Raw genomic sequence first — 27,546 nt, forward strand, 5'->3', positions numbered from 1 at the left:
CTTGGTCATGGAGCTTATAATTTAATAGCGAGAACAAATAGAGAAAACATTTTTCCCCCTGAAATAGTGTTAAAATCAAATATTCCCTGGGGTCCTCAGACCATGTGTCCCTCTGTCTTTATGTGCATCATAAACATCCTCACCTGAGAATATTTTTTCATTTATTTTTTATTTTGGGGGGTAATCCTCACCTGAGGATATTTTTCCATTGAGTTTTAGATAGAGTGGACAGGGAGGGGGGAGAAACCTCACATCAAGTGGTTGACTGCTGCATGACCCATGACCCAACAGGGATGGAGGATGGAACCTGCAACCCAGGTACGTGCCCTTGACTGGGAATCGAACCCAAGACCCTTCAGTCCAAGGGCTAACGCTCTAACCGCTGAGCCAAGGGACGTCAAGTCTGTCACTCTTTATGGCCTTGGGGAAGCACTATTTTCTGAACACCCAGTGTCTTCATCCTTAAAATGGTCACATCAACTTAAGGATGTTTAACACAGCGCCAGCGCAAGGCCTTTGGGATGGACAGATCAAAGGGATATACTTTCTTCCTTCAAGGCAGTGGTTCTCCGCCTGGCAGCCGCTTTGCTCTCTCGTTAGACATTTGGCAATGTTTGGAAACATTTTGGCTATAATGGGGGAGGGGTGTATGTGTTGAACACTCTACAGTGCATAGAATAGCCTCACTCTTCCTCCCCCCACCATGTTCTCCGATTTTGCAATTAGAAGATGAAAATGGGCCCACTAGAGGTTTTCCTCTCTCTCTCTCTGAAGAGAGGGAACATGTCATGACCCTTAATGCCATTTTCACTCTGTGACCCTGTCCCGACTGCCAGGCAGCCTCCTCCTGCTGTCCTTAACGTCCAGGCTGCAGCTCCTGGGAGGACGCGCAGTCCACCAGCGGCCCCTCCCTCATCCACTTATGTGCCCGGGTTAAGCCTTCCCGCCACCGCCTGCCTGGAGAGGGGCCTGGGCGGTGGAGCGAAACTGAAAGGCCCCCCGCGCTACCGGTCCCTCCGCAGGAAGGCAAGGCAGGGCCCTGCGCCGAACACCGGGAAGCTCTGGGGAAAGGCAGGACTTTTAGGGGGTCCTATTAGCCTGCCTAGGGCCGAGTTCCCGAAACAGCGGCTCAGGCAGCACACACCTCAACCATTTGCTGCAAAAAACCTCAGGACCCAGAAGGCAGAGGCAAGGCACCAGGGAGGCTAGTGCTTGCTGCCTCCTCCAAGGGTGACCCGACCAACTGGCCTGTGACGGAGGCGGGCGCCCGGGTCCAGTGGCCCCTAAACAGGCAGTGACCCAACCTTTGAAGGAACCCCAGAGCAGCTGTGGCAGTTGTGGGTAGGGCAGGAGAGGGGAAGTTTGTCTTTTCCCAGCCACAATCTTGGACTCCAAGCCCTGGAGCGCACTCCAACTCCCCGGGCTGCGCCTCCTGGGTTGCAGGTTTGGGCAGCAGGCCACTGCTATCTCGGTGGTGGCTGCGTGGGAGGAGGGGGAGGTGGGGCCACGGCCGCTGGAGCCCGAGCCAAGATCTGGTTTCTGGACCATGCCTCTGAGCTGAGTCAAACCCCAGCGCTGGGCTGTGCCTGCAGCCCGGCCGACTGCTGAGCACAGCCAGCGGTGGTTAATGATTGATTGCTACCAGCCGGCCTCCAGCAGCACCAAGAGGGTGCTTCTGGAGGGTGGATGGGGCTGGCAAGTGCCAGGCAGCCGGAGGGAAGCGGAGGGCTGCAGGGCAGAAAGAGCCCGGCACAGAGAAGGGCGGGCACGCTGGGGGCTGCGGTGCAGACTCCTTGGCAGGTTAGAACCTCCTTCCCCGGGCTCTTCCTGCCTCACTCTTACACACGTCCCCAAACTCCACCCCCAGGCGTCTCCCGGGCCACTGCTAGGTTGGGCTGCTCCAGGAAGTTTCTATGAAAGCACCTGAAATAAGTCCGGAGAGAGAAAGCCCCCTGAGTGCAGCCAAGAACTCTGGGCTCCGCTGAGAGGAGGGAAGTTGAGATCTTTGGACCTGGTGGCGTGGCTTCCTTCCTGATGGCTTCACCCGGAGGTGCCGGCAGTGACTGCTCCCACATTATTGATCACAGCCACATCCCCCAATTCGAGGTGGCCACCTGGATCAAAATCACCCTCATCCTGGTGAACCTGGTCATCTTCGTGCTGGGCATTCTGGGGAACAGCGTCACCATTCGGGTCACCCAGCTGCTGCAGAAGAAAGGCTACTTGCAGAAGGAGGTGACAGATCACATGGTGAGCCTGGCTTGCTCGGACATCTTGGTCTTCCTCATCGGCATGCCCATGGAGTTCTACAGCATCATCTGGAACCCCCTGTCCACGCCCAGCTATGCCCTTTCCTGCAAGCTGCACAATTTCCTCTTCGAGACCTGCAGTTACGCTACGCTGCTGCACGTGCTGACGCTAAGCTTCGAGCGCTATGTCGCTATCTGCCACCCCTTCCGGTATAAGGCCGTGTCCGGGCCCTGCCAGGTGAAGCTGCTGATCGGCTTCGTCTGGGTCACCTCGACCCTAGTGGCCCTGCCTTTGCTGTTTGCTATGGGAGTCGAGTACCCCCTGGTGCACGTGCATAGTCACCAGGGTCTCTCTTGCAACCGCTCACTCACCCGCCACCACAAGCAACCAGAGACCTCCAACATGTCCATCTGTACCAACCTCTCCAGCCGCTGGACTGTCTTCAAGTCCAGCATCTTCAGCGCCTTCGTGCTCTACCTCGTGGTCCTGGTCGCTGTAGCCTTCATGTGCTGGAACATGATGCAGGTGCTCAGAAGGAGCAAGCAGGGCACCCTGGCCGGGAAGGGCCCGCAGACCCAGCTGAGGAAGTCGGAGAGCGAGGAGAGCAGGGCCGCCAGGAGGCAGACTATCCTCTTCCTGAGTGAGTCCTGGTTGGAGGGCAGCCTGGCAGCAGCCCCCACCCCACCCCCACCCTGACTCCCTGTAGTCTTAACTGCAAATCTTGTCTTTAAAGTGTAAATCTTGAGGCTGAAGAGGCATTGATCTGAGTCTCTGGATGTTTCCTCTCTGTGTTTGGGAATTAAGATTATGGTGAGAATGGCGCTCGCTCAGGGGTCAGAAGGACTGGGTATATTCCAGAGTAGGCCTCTGGGACCTCCAGCCATTCACAAAATATCTTGGGTAAAGTGGGGTTGATAATATTAAGAAATGTAAATTAGGTAATGCAGGAGAGGTGAAAGTCCTTTGAGAAGGACTAAGTTCTGCAGAGATAAAAGAGCATTTTTTTTTTAATCCTCACCCCAGGACATTTTTGCATTTTTCTTCAGACAGAGCATGAGGGAGAGAGGGGGGAAGAGAGAGAGAAACATCCATGTGAGAGAGACACATCGAGTGGTTGCCACCCACATGACCCCAACTGGGACCAGGGACAAACTGCAACTGAGGTACGTTCCCATAGTGGAAACCGAACCCGAGACTCTCCAGTCCGCAGGCCAACACTCTAACCGCTGAGCCAAACGAGCATTCTTATCTTGTCCCTCTTTACCCTGGAGAACCTTTCTCAGGCAGCTAGATTTTGTTCCCATTTTTTTTCTTCTCCTTTGGAGAAGCAAGACTGCCAGGAAAACACACTCTCCAGGAGGCTATTTTATTCTCAGGGGTGATCTACCTGGGGCTTGAGTTTCCGGTGTGGTGGGTCTGTTCTCTCTCTGAGCAGAGAAGCAGGGCAGGGACACCCTCCTGTTTGATCCAGAAAATCTGGCTTCACAGATTCCTGGGACTTGGTTGGTTGTCCAAGACACCAGATTCCCATGCAGAGAAAGCTTTGTTCTCCAAACTTTTGTTGTAATGCAAATGTTCGAAGTCAGGCCCTCTGTCAGTAAAGAAGAAGCCCACCATCTGCAGACCCTCAAGCCTTCAAAAGAGGGGCCTGGTGGCTGCCCCCTGGGAGACAGGGCTTTATTGGAGACACATACAGTCTGTGCTAGCAAAGGTTTAACAGTCTGTGCTAGCAAAGGTTTAACAGTCTGTGCTAGCAAAGGTTTTAAAAAAATAACTTTTAGTGGAAACAAGAAAAAGATGTGGGTGTATGTGAGTCAAGGGGGAGTTGATGTCATAAACGTGTCTCCTCTGCCCTCTCCCCTCTTCAGGGAGGCACCAGGAGAAGGAATCAATCAAGGTGCTGTTTGTTTTGGTGTGGGAAACTTGAGTAACAGGTTCCAGGACCAGGGCTTAGACATGCAGAAAAATTTGAAGGCAGTTGGAGAGAATGGAAAGAACCTGGTCTTGTCCCAGAGCTGCCTCTGGCTCCTGGTGTCTATAGCTAACTTGACTGGACTCCGTGCTTGTGTGAAACGAAAGGAGGAGGGAGTTTGCGAGTTTTGGACGCCTACTCTGCCCCAGGGGTGTGCTAGGTGACTTACATTTCCACTTCATAGAATTGGAGGCTTAGAGAAGACCTAATTCAAATGCATGTAATTAAAGCTCCAAATTTTCACCTTGCTGCTCAGGGCAGGGAAATGACTGGAGAGGGGAAAAAGAAATAAAGCAGGACTTGGACAAGGAAGGTGCTGCCTAGATGGGGCTGGTGGTGTTGCTGCCTCCGAGGGCCAGCCTTTCTGGAAGTAAGTGGGTAACTTTGGGGACACTGAAAGGGCAGCCACCCAACTCAATCTCTCCCATCCACTGGCTGCTGCCCAAATGTTCCAGGAAATATTTGAACATCTGTTGAAAGGCTAGTTCGCCCTTCCCCCAAACACTCTTAGGCACATCTTAAACTTTTATCAGTAGTTTATATTTTGAATAAATTCCCCCCAACCCATTTTTTTTTTTTTTTTTAGTTCAAGGCACTATCTTCTATTCTAATTAAGAATATTAAAGCTGCATTTGACCAAGGAAAAATAATTGATTTATCTTTGTTCTCTACTGGACCAATCTCTGTGATTTTTTTATATTTCTCTGAATAGACATATCTTCTCTTCCCAGGGAGTATTGTTCAAGTGTAAGTCAGTCTGCATTTTGTAGCATAAAATCAGAATGCTTTTTATTTAGAGATGAATAGGGCCTTGAAGATATCTCACGCAGTTAGTAATCGCCTGGAAAGAGTGTGTTCTCGCTGCTGCTCTCGTTCCTTCGTCTGGTTCTCTCCCTCTTTCCTGTAACAAGTCTGCATTCATCACCCACTGTGTTCCCCACATACAGACTGTTGAATGGCAATCAGGTGCTCAATGTGTGATAATGTCTTGGGAAAATTTACCCTTTGTATTTAGCCCATTTCCTCTGCAGTAGGTTTCCAAAGCAAATGTGCCCTTCTCCAGATGAATTTAAACAGCTTTTAAAAATAGGAACCTCACTAATTAACTCAAGTTAGGAAATAAATTAATGGACTGAAGAGGAAGAAATCATGGCCTGCATCCATCAGATTAATACAATGCAATTTACTTTGTGGGTTTCATAAAACGTAAGCTATGGGGCATTTATAACCAGAACAAATGAACATATAAATTGTTTACAAATCACTGAATTTAATATAGTGAGTTAGCTGTCTTTTTAGCATTTCAGTTAGCAGATGTATCAAATTAAAACAAATATTTGTTCATTTCAAACATTTTGCATTTAATGTGAAATGTAAATGATGACATACCACAAGATGTCTCTGGAGCTCTTCAGACAATAGAAAAACAATTAAGGATTTCCCACCCATGTTAAAAATGCTAACTTCTGCATAACAGAAGTGAAATTCATAAATCTACCCAAGATGAGGAAGTCTACGTAGAAAATATTAATTGTCCATTCTACATCATTTGCAGTTGCGTCTCAGTCTAGTGGAGGGGCTGGGTTGCTGAATAATAAAAAAGATTGGGAACTGTGGAAGAGAGAGATGCTGGAATGCCTCCTAGCTCTCAATTAATTTGCAGGAGAAAACCATCATGTAAAAGTGTACATTCCTAGAAACATGTGTGTGTCTTCTTGCCTCTTGCCAGCTCAGTGAGAAATGAGCGTTAGATTCACTACCTTTTGCAAGGCTGTGGCCAACGTGACCATGGAAATCCTCGTCTGATTCCAGGTCAGAGGTTGCTGGTCTAGATTCCTGCTGGCTGTGGAGGAGAGGAACTGATGTATTTGGCTCTTTACTCCTTAGTTGTTGAGGATATGCAAAATAAGCTTTCTTTTCAACAGGCTTTTTCAGACCTTCCATCGTTTATGTCTCTCAGTTCTCACTCAGAGCTATTGCCAGTGCATGTGGCATCAGGTACATAGCCACCCATGTTTGTGTCTACTGCACATGTGGCTTGCTGTTAGGTGTCACTCACTCAAAGTAGAATAGCAGAGTAGTTTAAATGAAATATTCTGTAGTTTTTTGGTAGGATTGTAAATTGGTACAGACACTGGAAAATAGTACGGAGGTTCCTCAAAAAATTAAAAATATAACTACCATACAATGCAGCAATTCCATTTCTGGGTATTTATCTGAAGAAAATGAAAAAATTAATTTGAAAGGATATATGCACCCCTGTGTTTATTGCAGTATTATTTATAACAGCTGGGATCTGGAAACAGCCTAGGTGTCCATTGATAGATGAATGGATAAAGAAGATGTGGTTCATATATACAATACAATATTACTCAGCAAAAACAAAAAGAATGAAATCTTGTCATTTGTGACAACACAGATGGACCTAGAGGGCATTGTGCTAAGTGAAATAACACAGAGAAAGACAAATACCATATGATTTCACTTATAAGTGGAATCTAAGAAATCAAAACAAATGAACAAACAAAACAAAAGAAAAACAGACTCATAGAAACAGAGAACAAACTGATGGTTGCCAGAGGGGACAGGGGTTGAGAGTGGGTCAAAAAGGTAAAGGCAGAACAGAGGTACAAACTGTGAGTTATTAAAAAAGAAAGAAATGCAGTGTCTTTGAAGCTGGATAAGGTGAGAAAATAGATTCCCTTCTAGGAATGCAACCCTGCTGACACACTGATATTAGTTCAATAAAACTAATTTTGGACAGCTGACCTCCAGAAGAGAATACATTTATGTTGTTTTAAACCCTAAATCTGTGCTAACTTATTATAATAGCAATAGAGAACTAACAACACCAGTCTCTTTAAAGATGAAAATATAAAAGAACATTGGGAATTTTCAGAAGTAAATATTAAGGGCAAATGCTAATGAGCAATAATAATAATGATAATAATAATAGCCACGATTTATTGAACATATACTACGTGCAAACCAGTTATGCTCGTATCAACTCATTGATGAGTACACCAGAAATAATTCCATTTAGTGGAAGGTGAAACAGTTTTAAGATCTTAAATATATGTTGATGGGACAGACAGTAGTTGATAAAACTGAAAAATATCAGTGAGAAAGATACGGGACTATCAGAAGAAAAACTGAGAACTGTGATAACTAATTGAGTTTTTAATAATCATCAATAAAAACAACCTTTAGACTTCCAGTCAAGGTGATGGCGTAGGTAAACATGGTCTCGCCTCCACCCACAACCACATCAAAATTACAACTAAACTACAGCACAAACTTTATTCAGAACCGCCTGACATGGAGCTGAATGGAAGTCCTACAACTACGAAATTAAAGAAGCAGCCACATGGAGGCTGGTAGGAGGGGCGGAGGCAGACAGGCTGGTCCCATACCCACATATGACGGATAAAAATAAGGAGGTACCTCGGCCAGGAAAGTCTTCTTTGAGGAATGATGGATCCCTGTCTACAGTTTTCAGTGCCAGGAAGAGAAGTCCCCATAACTTCTGGCTGTAAAACCAGCGGGAACTGAGGCTGAGGGGGGCTGAGGCTGCTAGACCCCCTGGGCAGCTCCTCTTAAAGGGCCCATGCATGGACTTACTTGGACTTGCTCCTTCTAGGATCAGCATTAGGGAGGCAGCTTGAAAGGCATCAGAGACACACAGGGAAGAAATAAGCTGTCTGGCCTCGGGATGAGGGCTGAAGAGGCAGCTTTCTTTCAGACAGACATGCTGTTGGAGGCTGATGTTCTTTGGCAAGCCCTTCCCCCATGAGGCTGGCAGACAGCAGCCATATCTAGGACTCCAGCAATTTGGTTCACACTGTTTTCCCTGCACTGGTGATTCCCTGAGGCCCCGCCCCACCCAACTTACAGGCCCATCAAAGCTGTTTCCAAAGGCTTTACCATAGGATTGGCCTGTCTTGAATTGTGCTTCAGAGTTTCCTAAAATCTCTCAAATAAACAACTTCTGGTCTCAACAAGCCCCATACCTCTCATTAAGTGGCCCCAGGTTGGGCTTAAGAAGCAGCCAGCCTTGGTTCACAACTTGGCTTTTCCTGTGCACCTCCAAGCCCAGCATAAGAAGCAGCCATTGGCAGATCACTGTAGCTTATGACGGGAGGCCCCAGATAGAACACAGAGGGAGGCTGACCTTGCCCCAGAGCCAGCACACCCAGAGGACATTTTAAGAATACATTGAAGCACCACCACCCAACCACCTCCACAAGTGACACACTCAGTGAGTGGACTCAGTGGGCACCAGAGCCCTGCAGAAGTAAGTCTTGCCCTGTGTGTTGGGCCCCTGCTTGTTTGAGCTGATCCTCAAAAGCAGTCAGAGGCCAGTGGTCAGTGGGCATAGCCAGTCCTTGCAGCTGATCAGCCAGAGTAAATCCCTCCCATTGATGTGCCAACAGCAATCAAGACTCAATTAAAACAGAAGGGTATACAGTCCACACTAGGGGTACACCTCGAGGGCCTAGATGGGGTGATCAGGGGGACTGTGCCACTGGATCCTACAGGACACCTATAACAATAGGCCACCCTACAAAGCCTAGGAGACATAGCAACTCTACCTAATACATAGAAACAATTCAGGGAAGCAGCCAAAATGAGGACACAAAGAAACATGTCCCAAATAAAAGATAAGAACAAAACTCTGGGCAAACAACTAAGCAAAATGGAGATAAGCAAACAATAAGATGCAGAGTTCAAAACACTGGTTATAAGGTTGATGAAGGCACTTAGTGAGACATTCAAGGAACTTCGTGAGACCTTCAAGGAACTTAAGGAGACCTCTAAGGAACTTAGTGAGAACATCAATAACGTCAAAAAAGACCAGTCAGAAATGAAGGATGCACTAATGAAATAAAGAATAATTTACCGGGAATCAACAGTAGAGTAGGTAAAGCCAAGGAGCAAACCATTGATTTTGAATATAAGGAAGCAAAAAACACCCAATCAGAAGCGCAAAAAGAAAAAGGAATCCAAAAGAATGAGGACAGTGTAAGGAGCTTCTGGGACAACTTCAAGCATGCCAACATTCACATCATAGGGGTGCCAGGAGAAGAGAGGGAGAAAGAAATTGAAAACCTATTTGAAAAAATAATGACAGAAAACTTTCCTAACTTGGTGAAGGAAACAGACATACAAGTCCAGGAAGCACATAGAGTCCCAAACAAGATGAACCCAAAGAGATCTACACCAAGACACATCACCATCAAAATAGCAAAGGTTAAAGACAAGGAGAGAATCTTAAAAGCAGTTAGTTACCTACAAAGGAGCTCCCATAAGACTATCAGCCCATTTATCAAAAGAGATTTTTCAGGCCAGAAAGGAGTGGCAAGAGATATTCAAGGTGATGAAAAGCAATGACCTACAACCAATATTACTCTATCCTGCAAAGCTATCATTTAGAATCAATGGACATATCAAGAGTTTCCTGGACAGGAAAAGGCTAAAGGAGTTCATCACCACCAAACCAGTATTATATGAAATGTTGATGGGTCTTCTTGAAGGAGAAGAAGAAGAAAAATATGAACAATAAAATGGCAATTAATACATATCTATCAACAATTGAATGTACAAACAAACTGAGCAAACAGAACAGAAACAGACTCATAGATACAGAGAACTTTTTGTTGCTTGCCACATAGGTGGGGGCTGGAGGGATGGGTGAAAAAGATGAAGGGATTAAGTAGTAGAAATTGGTTGTTAGATGGATGAACCTCAAAGGGAAGGGGGGAGGGAGGGTGGGATGAGATAAACTAAAGAACTTCTATGCATATATGCACAACCAATGGACACCAACAATAGTGTGGGGAAGGCAGGAGGGGTGCAGGATTGGGGAGGTGGGGGGGTCAATGGCAAAACAAAGGGGGGACATCTGTAATACATTCAACAGTAAACATGAGTTAAAAAAAAACCAAAAACCTTTAGTTATTGCTGTAGCAATAATGTTGGGCTACTTGAACAGTCAGAGTCCTTGGTTCAAAGCTAGTAAAAAAATCTGTGCAGAATGTTTGCTATCAACATGTATATGTATGACACATTAAATTACTCTGGAGTATAAATGCAAAGTAAAAAAATGTTAAATTGATCAAGAATGCTTAATTAAATTTATTACAATTTCTAGGAAAGTGCTAAAATAATAAAAGAAGTGTACTGTAGTTTAATTGGTAACCTATAAGATCATAAGAATCATAGGGACTAGGTTACAGCTCCCTCGTGGAGGTCTATAGGGCAGTGATTGGCTTTCAACTGTATGAAAAAAAGTTTTACAGATAATCATGAAATTACAAAATTGAAGAAACACCAGAGAACATTCAGGACTCTAATAATTCTAGTCGTTTGCATTTCGATTTGCTCCCCTGAGTTGGAGAAAAAGGGGAGGAATTGCATGTCAACTTAGGTTGCTGGTGGGAGAAAATCTTGAATATGGACATGATCCATCATGTATATTTCATCTCCACTCTTAAACGCTCCCAACTGAGCTGTTTCAACTACTCATCATGTGTAGTTTGATGGGAAAAGATTGAGAGTTGCACTGTAACGGACTACTCTAAAAAGAAGGTTAATGTATGTTTATATATTTGTGTGGTGGGCCAGAGAGAAGATCAGAATCACATTCTCTTGGTTTCTAGACCCCAGATTTACAGAGGAAGTCATGTGTGTCTATACTCACACCTACCTGCATATGAACTTTGAAGCAAGAGAGAGAATGGGGGAGGCCTGAGGCCTAAAAGGGGGGAGAGAGAACTGAGATATGTCTGTGGGTCCTCTTTATCTGAGGACACGCAGTACCTAAAAAGAACTCCTCAAGTTAGTTCCTTAAAATAGAGTCCAACATTTCATGTGAAAAAAGGTGTGATTGGGACTTCATTGTGAAAAACAAAAGTGACAGCTATGAAAAGAAATTTGGCTTCTATTTTATCAAACAGGTTATAATTACATGCTAATTCTTATAAAACATTTTTCAGAAGGAAACAAGTGTGGCTTTTTTGAGGGCATAATTTTTCTGACCATCTGATGGCCTTTGTGTTAGCTTTTCTCAGCAAGATTATATCAAGGGCTTTTTTCCAAGGCCTTCTCTTAATCCTGTGCCATTTAAATACACACACACACACACACACACACACACATTGATTTTCAGAGAGCAAGGAAGGGAGAAGGAGAAAGAGATAGAAACATCAATCGGTTGCCTCCTGCATGCCCCCTACTGGGGATCAAGCTCACAACCAGGCATGTGCTCTGACCAGGAATAGGGAACTCTCAGTCCATGGGAGGACACTCAATTCACTGAGCCACACTGGCCAGGCTAATTCTGCACCATATAAACCACCCTCATCGAGTCACCTGTCCTGTCATCACCTGTTAATTTTTCATTCTTTCAGGGTTGACTGGTCTAGTTCCACATGTCAGTGGCTTGGCATGTGATTCATGTGTTTCTCTAGCCTTCTTTTATTGATTTCATGAAATCCTGTACCCTGAATGCGGGCCAAACTCCCCAAATAAAATTCACTCAAAAATCAATCTCTACACCCTAGTATTTATCAACTGATTTACATGGAAATGAATGCCAAGTACCCAAAATGACTATTAGATGTTTTTTTTCTTGATTAGTTTAAATACTGGTCTTACAGTCATGTGTATGTCATTAATTTTCTTAGCAAAGTATTTTTTTGTGGTATAAAGGGATACGGCAACTCAGTCCCTCGGGGAAAATTGGTGGCCTTTTTTAGTGTAAGATATTAATTTGACTCAAATGTTTGGCTATTTCAGGAACAAGTTTTGCCTCAACTATTCAGGCTATCACCTGTATTCTCTTCTACTTGATTACAGGAGTAGATGTGCCTGTAATCGATGGCATTTCATGCTTATTTTTCTGTTTGTGATATCTGTCATACATTGCAGTGTCCTGTGACCAGCCTGGCTGACAGATATAATAATGCTGCTTTATTTTTATAATCGGGCTGTCTCAAAGATTTCATTTTTCTGCTAGAGAGATGCATAGTTCTTGCGGAAGGGAATATTGGAATCCCAGTCCCCATTCATTAGCAAGCTGTTCATCTGTCTTAGATGCATGCCTCGTGGGGGCTGCCAAAGTGTAGCAGGGAAGCAGAGGCGTCAGCTGAGCAAAGCATTCCGCTTATTAATGCTACAACCACTCAGAATAAAAGTCATTTGTGAGCTGAGACAGCACAGAGGAAGAATATTGAATTGGGAGTCAAGGAACTCCATTCTGCCCCAGTAGATAAGGTCCTCTGATCCACCACTTGGGTGACACAGTCATCTCTCACCACATTTTCCTTCTGCCTGGTCTGCAACTCTGGGACAATGCAATTGACCCTCTACCTCTACTTCTTGGCTACTTACTGAGCTCTGGAGAGAAGACTGGTCGTCATTGCTACTGTAAGTTCTTATAAATAGATGAGTGTTCAGTCTCACTTGGGCCCTTCTGTCTAGTGGGCACCTTCCTTTGCAAGAGCCTTCAAAGGACTCAAGCTCCTGTAGTGCCCTTTCTATTTTGCTTCCAGAAGTCTACTTTCTAGGAGAGGGACCTTGACTTGACTGGAGGAATGTTTGCACCTACTCTTGCCTTGTTCAGGCCGTTCTTCATCCTAGAGCCACTGAGATCTCACTGATGGCCCCATCCACAGCCCCTTCAAATTCAAGCTTGTCAATGGCTTCCCATGGCTCTTTTGTCAAGGATCAAACTTAACATAAGGCCCCTTGTGGTCAGCAGCCTCTCCAACTGTGTCAGGTGCACTTCTCTTGTATCAGTCGGCTTGGACTGAGTGGTTTAGACAACAGGTATTTACTTTCTTACAGTTCTGGAAGCTGGAAATCTGAGATCAGGGTTGGTTTCTAGTGAGACATCTTCCTTGCTTTGCAAATAGCAGCTTTCTTCCTGAGTCCTCACATAGCCCTTTCTCTGGGTGCCCTCAAAGGGAGGGAGCGCTCTCTGGGATCTCTTCCTTTTCTTATAGGGACACCAGTTCTGTTGGGTTAGGCCCCCACCCTTATGGCCTCATCGAACCTAAATTACCTTCCCAAATGCCCTATCTTCAAATAGTGTCACACTGGGGGCTTTAACATATGAGTGGAGGGGGCACAATTCAGTCCATAACACCCTTTAATTGCTCTGTAGCACTGGTCCCTTCAAGTTCGGTCCATGGCCGGACTCTCGCCTACCCTCTGGCCTTAGTACATGCTGCCTCCTCTGCCTGGAATGTGTCCTGCCCTGCTCCATGCTCTGCCTGCCCTCACCAGCCCCGTCACCAGGCTAACATCTTTAGATCTCCCCTGGGAAGCCTTGTTCATCCTTCCTGACTCGATTAAACATCCCTTGAAACAAGACTCACAGTTATAATTTTACATTTAATTGTGAGACATGGCCACTGCCAGCCTGCGGAAATTTGGGAATACACAATCCTCTCAACAAAGGAATTCTCTCTCTTGGCTCTTGTGACTCTTGCCTTGTGGGGCTCTCTTGTTCCCGCGTCCTTGTGTTCATCCATATGGCCCACAGCCATGTAGACTCCACATGCAAGGGACTGATGGACTGCAGTGGGAAGTACAGACTAAGCTAGCCTCGTGATGTACTGGACTGCTCCGAGATGGAATGGAAACTCTGGACACAGGCTCTAGTTCTAGCCCTATTAAAGGCAAAGCTACACTTCTTTTATGGTGGGTCTGAGGGAGAGGGGAACTTACTTGGAAACAGAGGGATTTAATTTCATGCAAATAAAAATCACTCTTCTGTGAAAATCTTTTTTTCTTGGGATATCGCAAGAATTTTACTTCCATGAGCAATAGGTGGGGAAGAGGACTTCTCCTCACCAGTAACAGCTCAGATTAACTCCTCATATTTTCTTAGCAGAGAGGCCCCAGCTGCCTTAACATTGCTTGGGACCGGAGGCAGCACCAGAGAGCTGGGCCGGGTCATAGGAGCTCTAAGTTATCTATCTCTGTTGTGCAATGGCCTGCTCATTTCTCGGCAACAATTTCAAGTCCCCACTTCGTCCTGAAGCCTTCCTACACTGATCTTCCTAGGAATGATAATCCATATTAGTCATTTCTCAGATGGGGGCACAGCTGTTGCCTCCCTGACTATCCTGGGAGCTCCCTGAGATCAGGGACCTTGAATGTTCACATTTCTTCAACCTGCCCTGCTGGGCTGGGGACACAGTTGCTGAGCACTGCTCTGGGGGTGCAGGGATTGAAACCCCTGACAGCGGCTGCTGCTCCTGGAAAGGAGGGAATCCACACAAACTCTGATCCTCAGTAAGTCACTTCAGCTCTAGCTGCCCTTCCTCTCCTTTTCTGTAGGCAGGAATCTGAGATGTTCCCCAAATTCCTGAACCAGAGCTTGGTGCACACACACCTGCTTCAACTTACTCAATCAACAGTGATCGAGGCCCTGGCCTGTTTGGCTCAGCAGTTAGAGCATTGGCCCATGGACCAAACAGTCGTGGGTTTGATTCTGGTCAAGGGCATGTACTTGGTTGCGGTTAGGGTCCTGGTCAGGGCTGTGCAGGAGGCAACCAATTGAGGTGTCTCTCTTGCATCGATGTTTCTCTTTCTCTCTCCCTCCCTCCCACTCTGTGTGAAGATAGGTGGAAAAATATCCTTGGGTGAGGATTCAAAAACAAACAAAAAAACTGATCGAGATGTTGCATGTGGGGTTTTTACAGAAGTAACATGGATACCAAGTCAGTTGACCTTAAAAGGGAGATTTCCTGTGTGGGCTTAATCAAGTCACGTGACCTTTTCAATCTGGGTCAAGTGGTCAGAGATCCAGGGAAGTCAGAGATTCAATGCATAAGACGTGTTTCATGGGAGAGAAATTCTCCATTGCTGGCACTGAAGATTGAGGGGAGCACTGGTAGGGAATGGAGCTTCCAGAGGTGAGAGCCAGCAAGGGGAATGAGGACCTGAATGAGCTGAGAGGTGGATGTCTCCCTAAAGCCTCAACACCTCAAGACCCTGAGCAGAGCTCCCAGCCATGCTGTGCCTGGAGTTTTGACCTACAGAGCTGTGAGCTAATAAATAGGTTGTTCGAAGCCACTGAATTTGTATTAATGTGTTAACTAGCAATAGAAAACAGATACCTTCTCTGAACTGTGATTAGGGGGCTCCACAGTAAATACATTTCCTGCCTTAGTTATATCTTCCAAGGTAGGGCCAATCTCTAGAACCTTCTTTTTGAAGAGTCCTACCTTCCAAGAACTGCACCGATGAATCAGCCATTGCTCGATCCACCAACAATTTATTAAGCACCTGTTAAGTGCTCAGTGATTAGAAACTTCACCAAGCTGCAGGGCAACATGGAATTTTTACAAGACTTTAGACTCTTGTTTGGGGACTTAAAGATTTGTGGGTTTGTGTCCCATCAGCTGGATTTTTGGAATCCTGCATACCTCTGTTTTCAAAGAGGAAGGTTGTAGCGGATTGATCTAGTATTCCTCCTCTTAGTAGCTCTTTCCTCCTAACCTGGCACTTAGTAGATGCTGAATAAATGTTTGGTGAATCAGGGAAAGGGCAGCTTTACTGCTTTCCAGAGCCTTCCAACCCCAGTGCTGACAGCAAGTCTGAATAAGAGAGATGTCTCGGGCTAACAGGCTTCACTATTTTCTGATGTTAGGGTTTCTGCCAATTGAGAATCTTGACATTTCCTGTTTACACTTACTGTGTAAGAGCTATTCTGGCAGCCAGAGGCTTTTTAGACATCTCATCACACTGCTTTACACATCTCAAGGGTGGCGGGGGTTGGAGAGGAGTGGTGCTATCAGAATCTGACAGACAGGGATCAGGAGATAAGGCTGCAGCATCTACTTGCTATTGTACTTGGTAAATGTCTCACTGGTTATGAACCAAAGGCATGCAGAAATGGGAGTCAGGCCCTGTTGGTAGTGATGAGGTTCATTGAACTTGTAGAGAAAAGCCATTTTCTTTCTTTAGTGAAGGGGAAAAGCAACTCCAGCTTACCTCAGAAATAATGCACTGCACACGGGGGGTTTGGGCAGAGCGGAAGTCCCTTGGTCTCTGACTTTATGTGTTAATATTCTTTGGAAGACATGATGTACTCAGAAGAAACAAGACTTTCTGGGAAACGTATGGGCCCACCTTTTATCTGTAATTTTTTGTTTGTTTGTTAATCTTCACCCGAGGATATTTTTCCATTGACTTTTAGATAGAATGGAAGGGAGGGAGGGAGGGAGGAAGGAAAGGAGAGAGAGAGAGAGAAAAAAATAGGAAAATATCGATGTGAGAGAGACACATCAATTTATTGCCACCCGCATGATCCTGACCAGGGCCAGGGATCAAACCTACAACCCGGGTATGTGCCTTGATCAGGAATCGAATCTCAGAGCCTTCAGTCTGTGAACTGATGCTATAACTGCTGAGCCAAACCAGCCAGGGCTATGCTGCAATTTTTTTTTTTTTTTTTTTAGTTTCCTAAACAAGATATTGTTTTTATTTTATTTTATTTTATTTTATTTTATTAATTTATTTTTGTTACCAATGTTTCTCCTTATTCCCCCATTGACACCCTCGTCCTGATCCCGCCACACTCACCTCACAGCGTTGTTGTCCATTGGTCATGCACATATGCATATAAGTTCTTTGGTTTATCCCTTCCCTCCCTACCCCCTCTCTTCTGAGATTTGTCATTCTGAACCCTACTTTTATATCTCTGGATCTATTTTGTTCATCAACTTATTTTATGCATTATATTCCACAAATAAGTGAGAGGATTGTGATACTTGTCTTTCTCTCACTGACTTATTTCACTTAGCATAATACTCTCCAGGTTCCTCCATGTTGTCTCAAAGGATAAGAGATCTTTCTTTCTTACCGCTGCATAGTATTCCATGGTGTACATGTACCACAGCTTTTTTACCCACTCTCATCTATTGATGGACACTTGGACTGTTTAGAGAGGTGTCTCTTTAGATCCTCTGCCCATTTTTAAATTGGGTTCTTTGTCTTCCTTTTGTTAAGTTGTATGAACACTCTATATATTTTGGATATTGACCCCTTATATGATGTATTGATGGCAATTATGCTATCCCATATAGTGGGTTCCCTTTCTATTTTGATGCTTATTTCTTTTGCTGTGCAGAAGCTTTTTAGTTTGATGTAGTCCCATGTATTAATTTTTTCCTTTGTTTCTCTTGCCTTAAGCATTGTATCAGTGAAAATTCTGCTGCATGTGATGTCTGAAATTTTGTTGCCTACATTTTCTTCTAGGATTTTTATGGATCCATGAGTCACGTTTTAGTCTTTTATCCATTTTGAATTTTTTCTTGTGTATGGTGTAAGTTGGTGATCTAGTCTCTCTCTCTCTCTCTCTCTCTTTTTTTTTTTTTTTCTTGCATTTAGCTGTCCAATTTTCCCAACATCATTTATTAAAGAGGCTGTCTTTACTCCATTGTATGCTCTTGCCATTTTTGTCACATATTAATTAAGCATAATGTGTTGGGTTAATTTCTGGGTTATTTGTTCTGTTCCATTGATCTATATGCCTGTTCTTGTGCCAGTACCAGGCTGTTTTGATTATTATGGCTTTGTAGTATAACTTGATATACTTCTACTTTGTTCTTCTTTTTCAAGATTGCTGTGGCTACTCTGGGTCTTTTATGGTTCCATATAAGCTTTTGGAGTATTTGTTCTAGATCTGCGAAATATGCCATTGGTACTCTAACAGGGATTACATTGAATCTATAGATTGCTTTTGGTAGTATGGACATTTTAATGATGTTAAGTCTTCCAATCTTTAAACAAGGTATATGCTTCCACTTTTTTATATCTTCCTCTGTTTCTTTTTTTCAATGTCCTGTAGTTTTCTGTGAACAGGTTCTTTACTTCTTTGGTTAAGTTTATTCCTAGTTATCTTAATTTTTTTTGCCGCAATGGTAAATGGGTTGTTTTTTTAGTTTCTCTTTCTGTGAGTTCATTCTTGGTATATAAGAATGCCATCGTTTCCTTGATGTTAACTTTGTATCCTGCTATTTTTCCAAATTCATGTATTAAGTCTAGTAGATTTTTGATGGAGTCTTTGGGTTTTCTATGTACAATATCATGTCATCTGCAAATAACGACAACTTCACTTCCTCCTTTCCAATTTGGATCCTTTTTATTTTTTTCTTGTTGTCTAATTGCTGTGGCTAAGACTTCTAGTACTATGTTAAATACAAGTAGTAAAAGTGGGCATCCCTGTCATGTTACTATTCCTAAGGGAAATGCTTTTAGTTTTTGCCCATTGAGTATAATGTTGGCTGTAGGTTTTTCATATATGGCTTTATTATGTCGAGATATGATCCCTGTGTTCCAACATTGTCGAGTGTTTTAATCAGAAATGGGTGCTGGATTTTGTTGAATGCTGTTCAGCATCTATTGATATGATCGTATATGCTGCAATTTTTAAGGATTAAGTATCATGTTAAAATGGCAGCTGCATGTTTTGTATATTTAAAGGGCAGCTGATGGATTGTCACTGGTTTTCAATTTGAAGTTTTTCTTGACAGGAAGCAAATGGGAGGCCTTGATGATCAAAGATTGCTTTTCAGAGGATGAAGGACACTTTTCTAGAAGCAGACTATTCTCCTTGGGCCTAGGGTTTTCCTCACGACTGAATCTCTTGAAGGCTTACTTTCTCCAACACGCCTTTCTGGGCTAGCCTCACCCTGCTCTAGTCACGCTAGCAGGGCTGTGCTTTATTCATCAAGTATTTACAAAAGCCTAAAATATGCTTTTCATTTGGACTGTAGAGATTAAGATGCTGTTTCTCTTCTTCAAGGGGTTTAATATATCTATAATTGGAGCATCAAAGTATAGAGATGGAACCTTCTAGAAGGTAGCCTAAAAAATACCTTTGATGAAGAGTGAGGAGTATTGGCTCTTTATGAGGTAAACTGGATCTGGGCTGTAGAATTGTGAGTGATGTGGACAACTGGACCTCACCCAACCCTGAGATATTGTCTGCCATTTCGATATTCACAGTGTGGTCCATGGAGCTACATCAGCATCACCTGGAAAATAGCAAAATGCAGAGCATTGGACTACCCCCACACCTACTGACTTAGAATCTGCACTGTAACAAGTCCCTGTGATTCCTATGCACTTAAAAAATGTGTGGAGCACCCATCTACAGCCTTTCTTTAGGAGGGAATTCTTTAACTTCAAAAGAATAGAAAAGGATGAATTCGAAATGACTAAACTCACCCTATATAATAAGAACTATGAATAGTTTGCTACATGACTGTAACAGGTGGGAATTTGCTTCATGACATTTGGGCACAAGAAACTTCACATTGCTTTATTTTTAAAGAGAAACTTAAACCTGGCTCCAAGCCACCATTTGAAGAATGGTGAAATTCAGTCTCAGTGAAGTTGGGGGAAGCTTCCCCTTCTCATGTTGTATGAAAATTCAAGGCTTATGAGGTGCCAGAATATGAGGCATTTGGCCCATCATTTACGTTCAAAGTAATTGTGTTATTCACTGTGCTTCTCATTGCTCCTTCTGCCCTGGGATCTGGCTGGCAAGTGCCGGGACCAGGCAGCCAAGGGCCAGCCAGTTACTTACCACCATGAGGGTCCAATTATGTCTATATTCCAGAATTGTTCAAGGTCACCCCCCACTGAGATTGGAACTTGGATCTGCCCCCAAAGTCCATGCAGAGAGACTGGCTCTTAAAAAAGAATGTGCTCCAGCTGGGGGACTAGTTGTGGGTGGTAAGGGACGGGAGGGAGCAAACCATGATGCCAAGTCTGGTGTGCATTTATCTTGCCTTTAGGCTGTCCGGAAGCTTTCAAGTACCCCTTTTATGTTTGAGGACATTCCTTGTCTTAAAGCCCTGCTTCCTCAAAGTAATGGTGAGAATCCCTTGCTTTCCCAGAATCCCTTGCAGCCTGGGTGCAGCATGTGACCTGGGCTGCGTCCATCATCTGCAGTGGCATGAGATTCTCATTTGAAAGAGAATGATGGCAAGGATCAGCAGCCACATGGAGTCTCTTTGGGGACAGGGCTGGTGTGTGACAAAGCGACATTGAGAGAGAGCAAAGACAGGAGAACTAGGCCAGGGGTTGGCAGTGTCTCAGCAGTAGGGTGTCCATTGGTCCAATCTAGTGGGGTAATCTGATGTGATCCTTGGTTGCATACCCAGTTTTCTAGCCCTCCCAGGTGTTATGTGAAAACAAAAACAAAAACAAAAACAAAAACAATGATAGCCTCATTTCCAGCTTGAACTGGAATGGGCTCTCTTGTTTGTACTATGAACTCTGTATGTCAGCTAATAGATAATAGAAGAGGCGGACTGGAGTGGGGGGCCCAGAGGGGTGCAGTAGATAGTGCCTCTAGGTTGGAAAGTAGGTTGGGTCAAGTATGGAGCAAATTGGTAGCAAAGTTAAAGGCTTCTGACCACATATTGGAAGCAGTGGGAGCCACGGAAGGCTTTTGGGAAGGGCAGTGGCCGAAGGACAGCAAGAAGACTGATGTGGACACTATGAGGAGCACAGGCGCAGTTCTAATCAACCATGAAGCATCATGGAGGGCAGGAGTGTTAACCCGGCCATACGCTGGACTCCCCCACAGTGTTCAACAGTGCCCCACTTCATCCCCCTAGCTCCTCGGGGTGGGCCCCTAGCATCTGGATCATTGAAGCTCTGTGTGATTCCAGTGTGGGGCCAGGACTGGGAGCGGGCTGAGGGACTTGGGAAGGCAGGCTGGGCCTGGCCCCGGAGACCTTCAGTACCGGGCTGTGCTGAGGTCATTGGACTGCTAGCCACAGAGCCTGATCTTGATGTATTGAGAAGAAAAAAGAAATTTTCTGAAAGTGTAAAGTGTAACTCACAGAGTCAGGGATCCAGGGGGAAGAAATTCGTTTCCACCGGGAGGGCGGAAACAGCTTCAGGCTTTCTCCTGTCTTGGTTGTCACTCCATTCAGGGTCAGATTCCTACGCTCTTTCTGGGCTGGTTGAGGTATGGCCACTCCCTGGTGGGGCTGAGAGCAGCGCAGCATGATGGACAGTGTCAGCAAGGCTGGTCCCCCCAGGAGAGTCCATGCTGTGCCCAGGAAAGCAGGTGACAGAGCCAGGAACAGAAGCAGCAGACCCCCTGCAGGGGCCTGTGGAGCCCGGTCATTAGCGCCATCCTTATTGAGTTTCTTCACACCAGGCTGACTTTCTTGTTCTTGTGTGGTTCTCTATCTGCATGTCCTTTTCCTTGCTGAGTCCTTGATGATGTTCCCCTGGGCTCAGGTCACCGTGGTGTGTGAACCCATTAGAGGGGTGGGGAAGGGACCAGCCGCAGAGCCTCCCCACCTGAAATGCAGGTTTCAGGAGGCTGGTTAATGCCAAATCCATGGGGCATACCTCCTGCCTGGGAACATGACTCATTCACCCAGGTCACTGACCAGGTATTGGATTGTGGTTTTTCATCATCACAAAATCAGTTTCTGTTTGAACCTTGTCCTGGAGAACAAAGGTCTGTGCTGTGCCTCAGGATCAGATGTGCCTCCTTGGGCATTTTCCAGTTTTGTCTTCATATGATAGTAGCCTGAAGTCGGGGCACTTTGTTTCAGATCTACAGCCCTGCACTTGATGTCAAGGATATTTACATGCAAAATAGGGAATAAACGAGGTGCATTCAAAACATTCTTCAATAGGAAAACACAGTCATTTATGAAGAGTTTTGTTTGAAAGATGTTTGAGTTTCATGTCGAAACTCTTCTTAATCTTTGATTTTTTTTCTCAGCTAGATTCTCTCACTGGGGCTGGTAGTTGCAAGTCGGGAAGTAGGGAGGCTGTTCTCCAAAGCAGTTTTCATAGGCTCTTTCTTCTCTTGGTGGTGACTTCTGTTGGAGAGTGGGAGTCTCGTGCCCCCTGAGCCTTCCCATGGGAGCCGACATGAGCTGTACGCATGAGAGTAGGTAGAGAGAGTATGACATGAGTGGGCTTCTCAGTGGACAGGGTCATAGGATGAAAGGACTCTGTCTTAAGTGGTATGAGTGATGGCCAGAGCCGTGCATCCGTTCCTGTGGCTGCATGACCAATGACCATAGCGTGGCTTAGGACAATGGAAAGGCACGTACGTTCTCAGTCCTGGGGGCCAGAGGTCTGCAACCAGTTCCACTGGGCCAGAATCAAGGTGTCAGCAGGGCCACACACCATCAGGAGGCTCTGGGGGAGAATCCCTCTCTTGCCTCTTTCTGTTTCTAGTGGCTGCCGGCACCCCTTGGCTTGTGGCCATGACACTCCAATCTCTAAGGCCAGCATTTACAAATCTCTCTGCTGTGTCTTCAGAGCATCTTCTTCTGTGTGTGTGTCTGGTCTCTCTTTGCTTCCCTCTTCTGAGAACACGTCTGATGGATTTAGGGCCCACACTGTTAATTCAGGACGATCTATCTGTCTGGAGATCCTTAGCTTAATAACATGTGCAAAGATGCTTTTTTCTTATGAGGTAACATTTATAGATTCCAGGGATTAGGACCTGATATTTTGGGTGGACGTTTTCAGCCTACTACAGGTGTCAAAAAGATGCCAGTGTGATGAAGGTAGTATGTGAGCCGAGTCTCTTGATCACAAAGAAATGCTGTGGGACGGCCCAAAAGGCACATGTTCTGGACCCCGTTCTGTCCCTCCCAGGTGTGTGTGACCTTGGGCAAAGCGGTTCAGAACTCCAGTTTCATTTTCTCTGCAGTGGACATGCTCTGCCCCAAAGGCTGATGTGAGCTGCAGCGGCACGTGCGTGGAGGCCTCCAGTGCAGTGCCGGCCGAAAGTGGGTCTTTAATAAAACCTGGTTTCCTACAGGGACCTTGTGTTACAGAAAGGATTCTGGTTTAGGACGCAGGAGAACTTTGTTGGGCCACTGATGTATCATCTTGAGCCAATCTGAGCTCACTTCTTCGAGGAAGCATGAAGGGGTGCACCTGAGGAGTTTGTCTGAAAAGTCTCCATAGAAATAACAGCAAAGGGGGGCCTGGGTTCTCGTCTTAAGCACTCCGTGGAGTACAGTCTGTGACCTCTGCTCTTCATTGTGAAGTTGGGTGGACATTTGCATTTCTTTCCATCATACATCTTTGTCTGATGCGATGTACTATAGTATAATATTTGAAAAAATGGTGATAGAGTGAGGCCGCGAAAGTTGAAGCGTGAAGTGGCAAGGCACGACTAACTACTTCCTTCTTACAAAGTGGCAACCCGGGGAAGGCGATTCTCTTTTTTTTTTTTGAAACATCGATGTGAGAGAGATATACCAATCGGTTGCCTCCTGCCTCCTACGAGGATCGAGCCCCAAATCTGGTCAAGTGCCCTGACTGGGAATCAAACCAGGACCTCTCAGTCCATGGGCTGACACTCAATCCACTGAGCAACACTGGCCCAGTGAAGGCAATTCTTGATGGAACACTCTCAGGTGGCCTTAGCTATGGGTTTCTCCCAGATGGAGAGATTTGGGGTTAAGAGCTCCCTGAGGTCCCTCACTCCTGAAATTATTTGCCTTTGACTTTTAAAAAATGTATCTTGCCTGGCCAGTGTGGCTCAGTGGATTGAGTGCCGTCCCATGGACTGAGAGGTCCCGGTTCGATTCCCGGTCAGGGCACATGCCCAAGTTGTGGGCTCGATCCCCAGTGGGGGGCATGCAGGAGGCAGCCAATCGATGTTTTTCTCTCACATCAATATTTCTATCTGTCTCCAAAAAATCAATAAAAACATATTTAAAAAATTATCTTAATGAGGCTCATGTATAGTGAATTCTCTTGTTTTGTGTTTTGCCTTTGACCTTTATTCTTTGAGAAATTACCAGAAGAACAGGAGTGTCTCCAGGCCTTGCAGCCCCTTCCAGCCAGGAGCTTTTGATAAGTTAACACGATATTTCCTCCATGCATCTGTAAGGCCGTGGCATTTTTGGTCATGGCAATTGATATATCAAAATGAATTTTGGGAAGACTGTCATCAAGCTGAGCTTTATTTCCAAAAACACAAAAAACTCTGACAGGGTGCGGGTGGGGGTGGGGAAGGAAGATGACTTTCATTCTGAAATAAACAAGGTTGATGGCTTAGACATTACTGATGTCGTGCTAGTCAGTCTGAGACGTAGGCGCCATGGTAACCAATTGTTCCTAGAATCCATATTCCCGATACCCATTAAAACTGCACTGCTGAAATCATGTTCTCTCCATTTTGCTCATTTTAATAATAACGAGAACGTTAAAATGACATTTATACTGCACTTGTCTGCAAGGCGTTCTAAGCACTTTAGAGACAGTGTCTCATTCATCCTCGTCACAAAGCAGAGAAACGTTGGAAGCAGGTAATATTTGTAAGTATATTGAGCTTAGGAAAGAGACTCCCAGGCTGGAAGAAATTGCAGTCGTATAGGATAGTGTTGCCTTGTGGAAACTCCGGGTTCTGGGTTGGCTCTCTGCTTTGTCCATCTCTCTCTGCCTCAGTTTCCTCAGTCAAATGGACAAGCATAGCCCCCACCCTACTGCAGCATTATGTGGGTGACTGCAAGTGCTAATCATAGTAACTAACTTTGGGGGTTTTTTGACTACTAAGAGCCTTTTATATATGCTTTCATTAACTCTCATAAAAACCCAATAAGTGGATATAGTTATTTAATCTACAAATAAATAAATAGAAATACAGAGAGTTTAAGGAATTTGCCTAAGGTAACACAGCAATTAAGCGGCAAGGGTGGATGTGACCCTGGGGAGATGGGCTCCAGATGTTGTGGTGTTGCCTTTCCTTAGAGTGGCTTGAACTTTCATATTGCAACACAGTACACACATACACACACACATGTACACACACACACACACAGCAAGCCCAAGTTTCACTGAACAAGATTCACCCACCCTTACCTTACCTTAGAATGTTAAGTGTATTTAGCCTTTTCTATTCATTTTATTAGTAATGCCAATCTGAGCCACTAAATTGCTTTTATGATCACTAATAATTCGTGACCCACAGTTTGAAAAGCTTTGCACTACACCATACTACTACTTGGGTGCTCAGAGAGATGCAGAGAGTGTGTGTGATGGGGCAGGAGGGTATTGGGGGGTCGGAAAGTGTGAGGGGTGAACGTTTGTGACTGAAGGAGTGTTTCTGGGGCTGTGGATGTGGGCCTGCAGCTGCCTTGCTCTCCTTTCCTGCCTGGTAACTAATGGTCTGCAGTGTCTCATCAGCCTGCAGGTCTGCGCTTTACCTCTAAGTCAGCTGAGGTGTTTCCTGAGCAACCATTATGTGCTGTGCCCATGGTCCTCAGGCTCTGTCTGGGATGCTGACAGGGAAGCATAAGGCAAGTTCTTGACTTCAAGGAAACTGCAAGCCCTCATGGAAAGAAGACAGACAGGTGAGGGGAGAACCCGGGCAGCTGAGTGGTGTAAGGAGCCACACAGCCTCAGACTCAAGCCCTATCACCTCCTCCTACTAGTGAAGCCTTGCACAACACACTTGACCTCGAAGAGCCTTCTCTCTGGCTGGGACGGCAATCTGAGTGCAGTAGTGCTAGTGAGCATGTCTGGTGAAGCCTGCAGTGTTATGGGGAGGTTAGTGGCTGTTGTCATAAGCAGTATTGCCATATCTGGAGAGCCTAGTGTACCAGGGAGCATCAGGGGTGCAAGGAAGGACTGGGTGTACTGCAGCAGTCAGCGAAGCCTTCCTGGAGGAGGCAGCATTTGAGCTTAATCTGAAGGAGTATTTTCAGTTTCTGGCCAGAGGGATCCTGGTTGCAGTCAAGGGGTAGAGGCAAACAGATATGCAAGGTCCAACCAGCCACGTACAAACTATGCTCATGTGTGGCCAGGCCACAGCTCCTCCTCCGACAGGGGGATCTGAGCTGCTGTCAGGGGTTTGCACGCCCTGCTGGCCTGAGGCCCCTGGCAGACACACACTCGGTTTGTTTAGGCCAGGGGTCACTGGAAGAGACCTGCAATGTAAGAATGTTTTTTACATTACTAAAGAATTATAGAAAAAAAACGAATAAATGAATATTGTGGCAGTGACTCTGAGGCCCTGTAAGGCCTAAAATATTTACTATCTGGTGCTTTGAAGCCAAAGTTGGCTGACCTGTGCCTTGGCTCATCTGCAGGGTCACTGTTTTGTGTCAGAAGCCTTACTTTGTTCTGAATCACTGTCTAGTCATCTCCCTGCCCTTCGGTCACCTCCTACACCCTGGAGCGGAGGAAAAGGAGCACGTGGTTGCTCGTTTCCTCAGTGCGTGGCTGCAAGAATGCCCCTCCTCCCAAGGCGCACTGTGCGTGGCACTGAGTGTGTCTGTTCACTCCCTGGACATGCGGCCCATCAGTGACTAGTGCCACATGCCCAAATGCTGGGCTACAGCCCTGGTACCAATTACAATAACAGCCGTAAGAATATTCCCCCGGATGCAGCTTTTCGTTTTCCCAATACAAATAACCTTGGAGGCCAACTGCAAATGCGATTTCTCTTCACCCTCTACCTGGTACTTATGACGCGCATGCAATGTGAAATTGGACCTCCGTAAGCAGTTGGCCTGGACAGTCACAATGTTGGCAAGCCCTTCATTTAGCTTTTTTTTTTTTATGCTCACCCGAGGACATTTTTGCATTTATCTTCAGATAGAGTGGGAGGGAGAGAGGGAGGGAGAGAGAGAGAAAACATCGATGTAAGAGACACACATTGAGTGGATGCCACCCACACGACCCCAACTGGGGCCGGAGACAAACCGCAACCGAGGTACATGCTCTTTGCAGGAACCGAACCCAGGACTCTCTGGTCCACAGGCTGATGCTCTAACTGCTGAACCAAACCGGCCAGGGCTCATTTAGTTTTTTAAAAATCAAGAGAAAACCAAAGGTGAGGGGTTACTTTTGGGGGGTGGTGTTAATAGTATTTTGAAGACAGGCTCATGTGCAGCTCAAAAGAAAGGCATCGTGGGTAGAAGCAGCCTCTCAGACAGATGGAGGCAGTGCCGAGAGGCCGTCGGCGAGTGGCGGTGAAGGGCAGGGGACCGTAGCCGCAGAAATTGCAGTGCTGCCCTGTGCGGTGGTCAGACGGGCTCTACCCAATGGTGGGACTTTCCGACGGGAGTTAGATGCCTTTGGACAGGTTTGAGACTGTCCTTGTCTTTCTCGTGCAGCAAAATGTTACCACTTGCAAAGAGAACAGAGGATTGCGAAGGAACATTCTGGTTGAATACCTTCCAGAGAAAGGATAGTTTGGGGAAAAACACTTTAATTTGCTTCAGGTGCTTGTTTGGGTGCCCATTCCTGAGGTGGTTCCATCCCTCTGAAGCCTCGGATGGCTCTGAAGAGAGCTG

At 45.6% G+C, this 27,546-nt stretch overlaps 1 protein-coding gene across 1 annotated transcript in view; it reads left to right on the forward strand.

Moving 5' to 3' along the window:
• The first annotated feature begins 2,024 nt into the window (after window positions 1-2,024).
• Window positions 2,025-27,546, forward strand: part of GPR39 (G protein-coupled receptor 39) — a 184,790-nt gene continuing 159,268 nt past the window's right edge. The window contains exon 1 of the mRNA XM_036254506.1: window positions 2,025-2,890. Within this exon, the coding sequence (XP_036110399.1) occupies window positions 2,035-2,890 (856 nt within the window). The 5' untranslated portion in view covers window positions 2,025-2,034. The remainder of the gene's footprint in view (window positions 2,891-27,546) is intronic.

This window comes from Molossus molossus, unplaced genomic scaffold (genome assembly GCF_014108415.1).
Source record: "Molossus molossus isolate mMolMol1 unplaced genomic scaffold, mMolMol1.p scaffold_m16_p_11, whole genome shotgun sequence".
Lineage (NCBI taxonomy): Eukaryota > Metazoa > Chordata > Mammalia > Chiroptera > Molossidae > Molossus > Molossus molossus.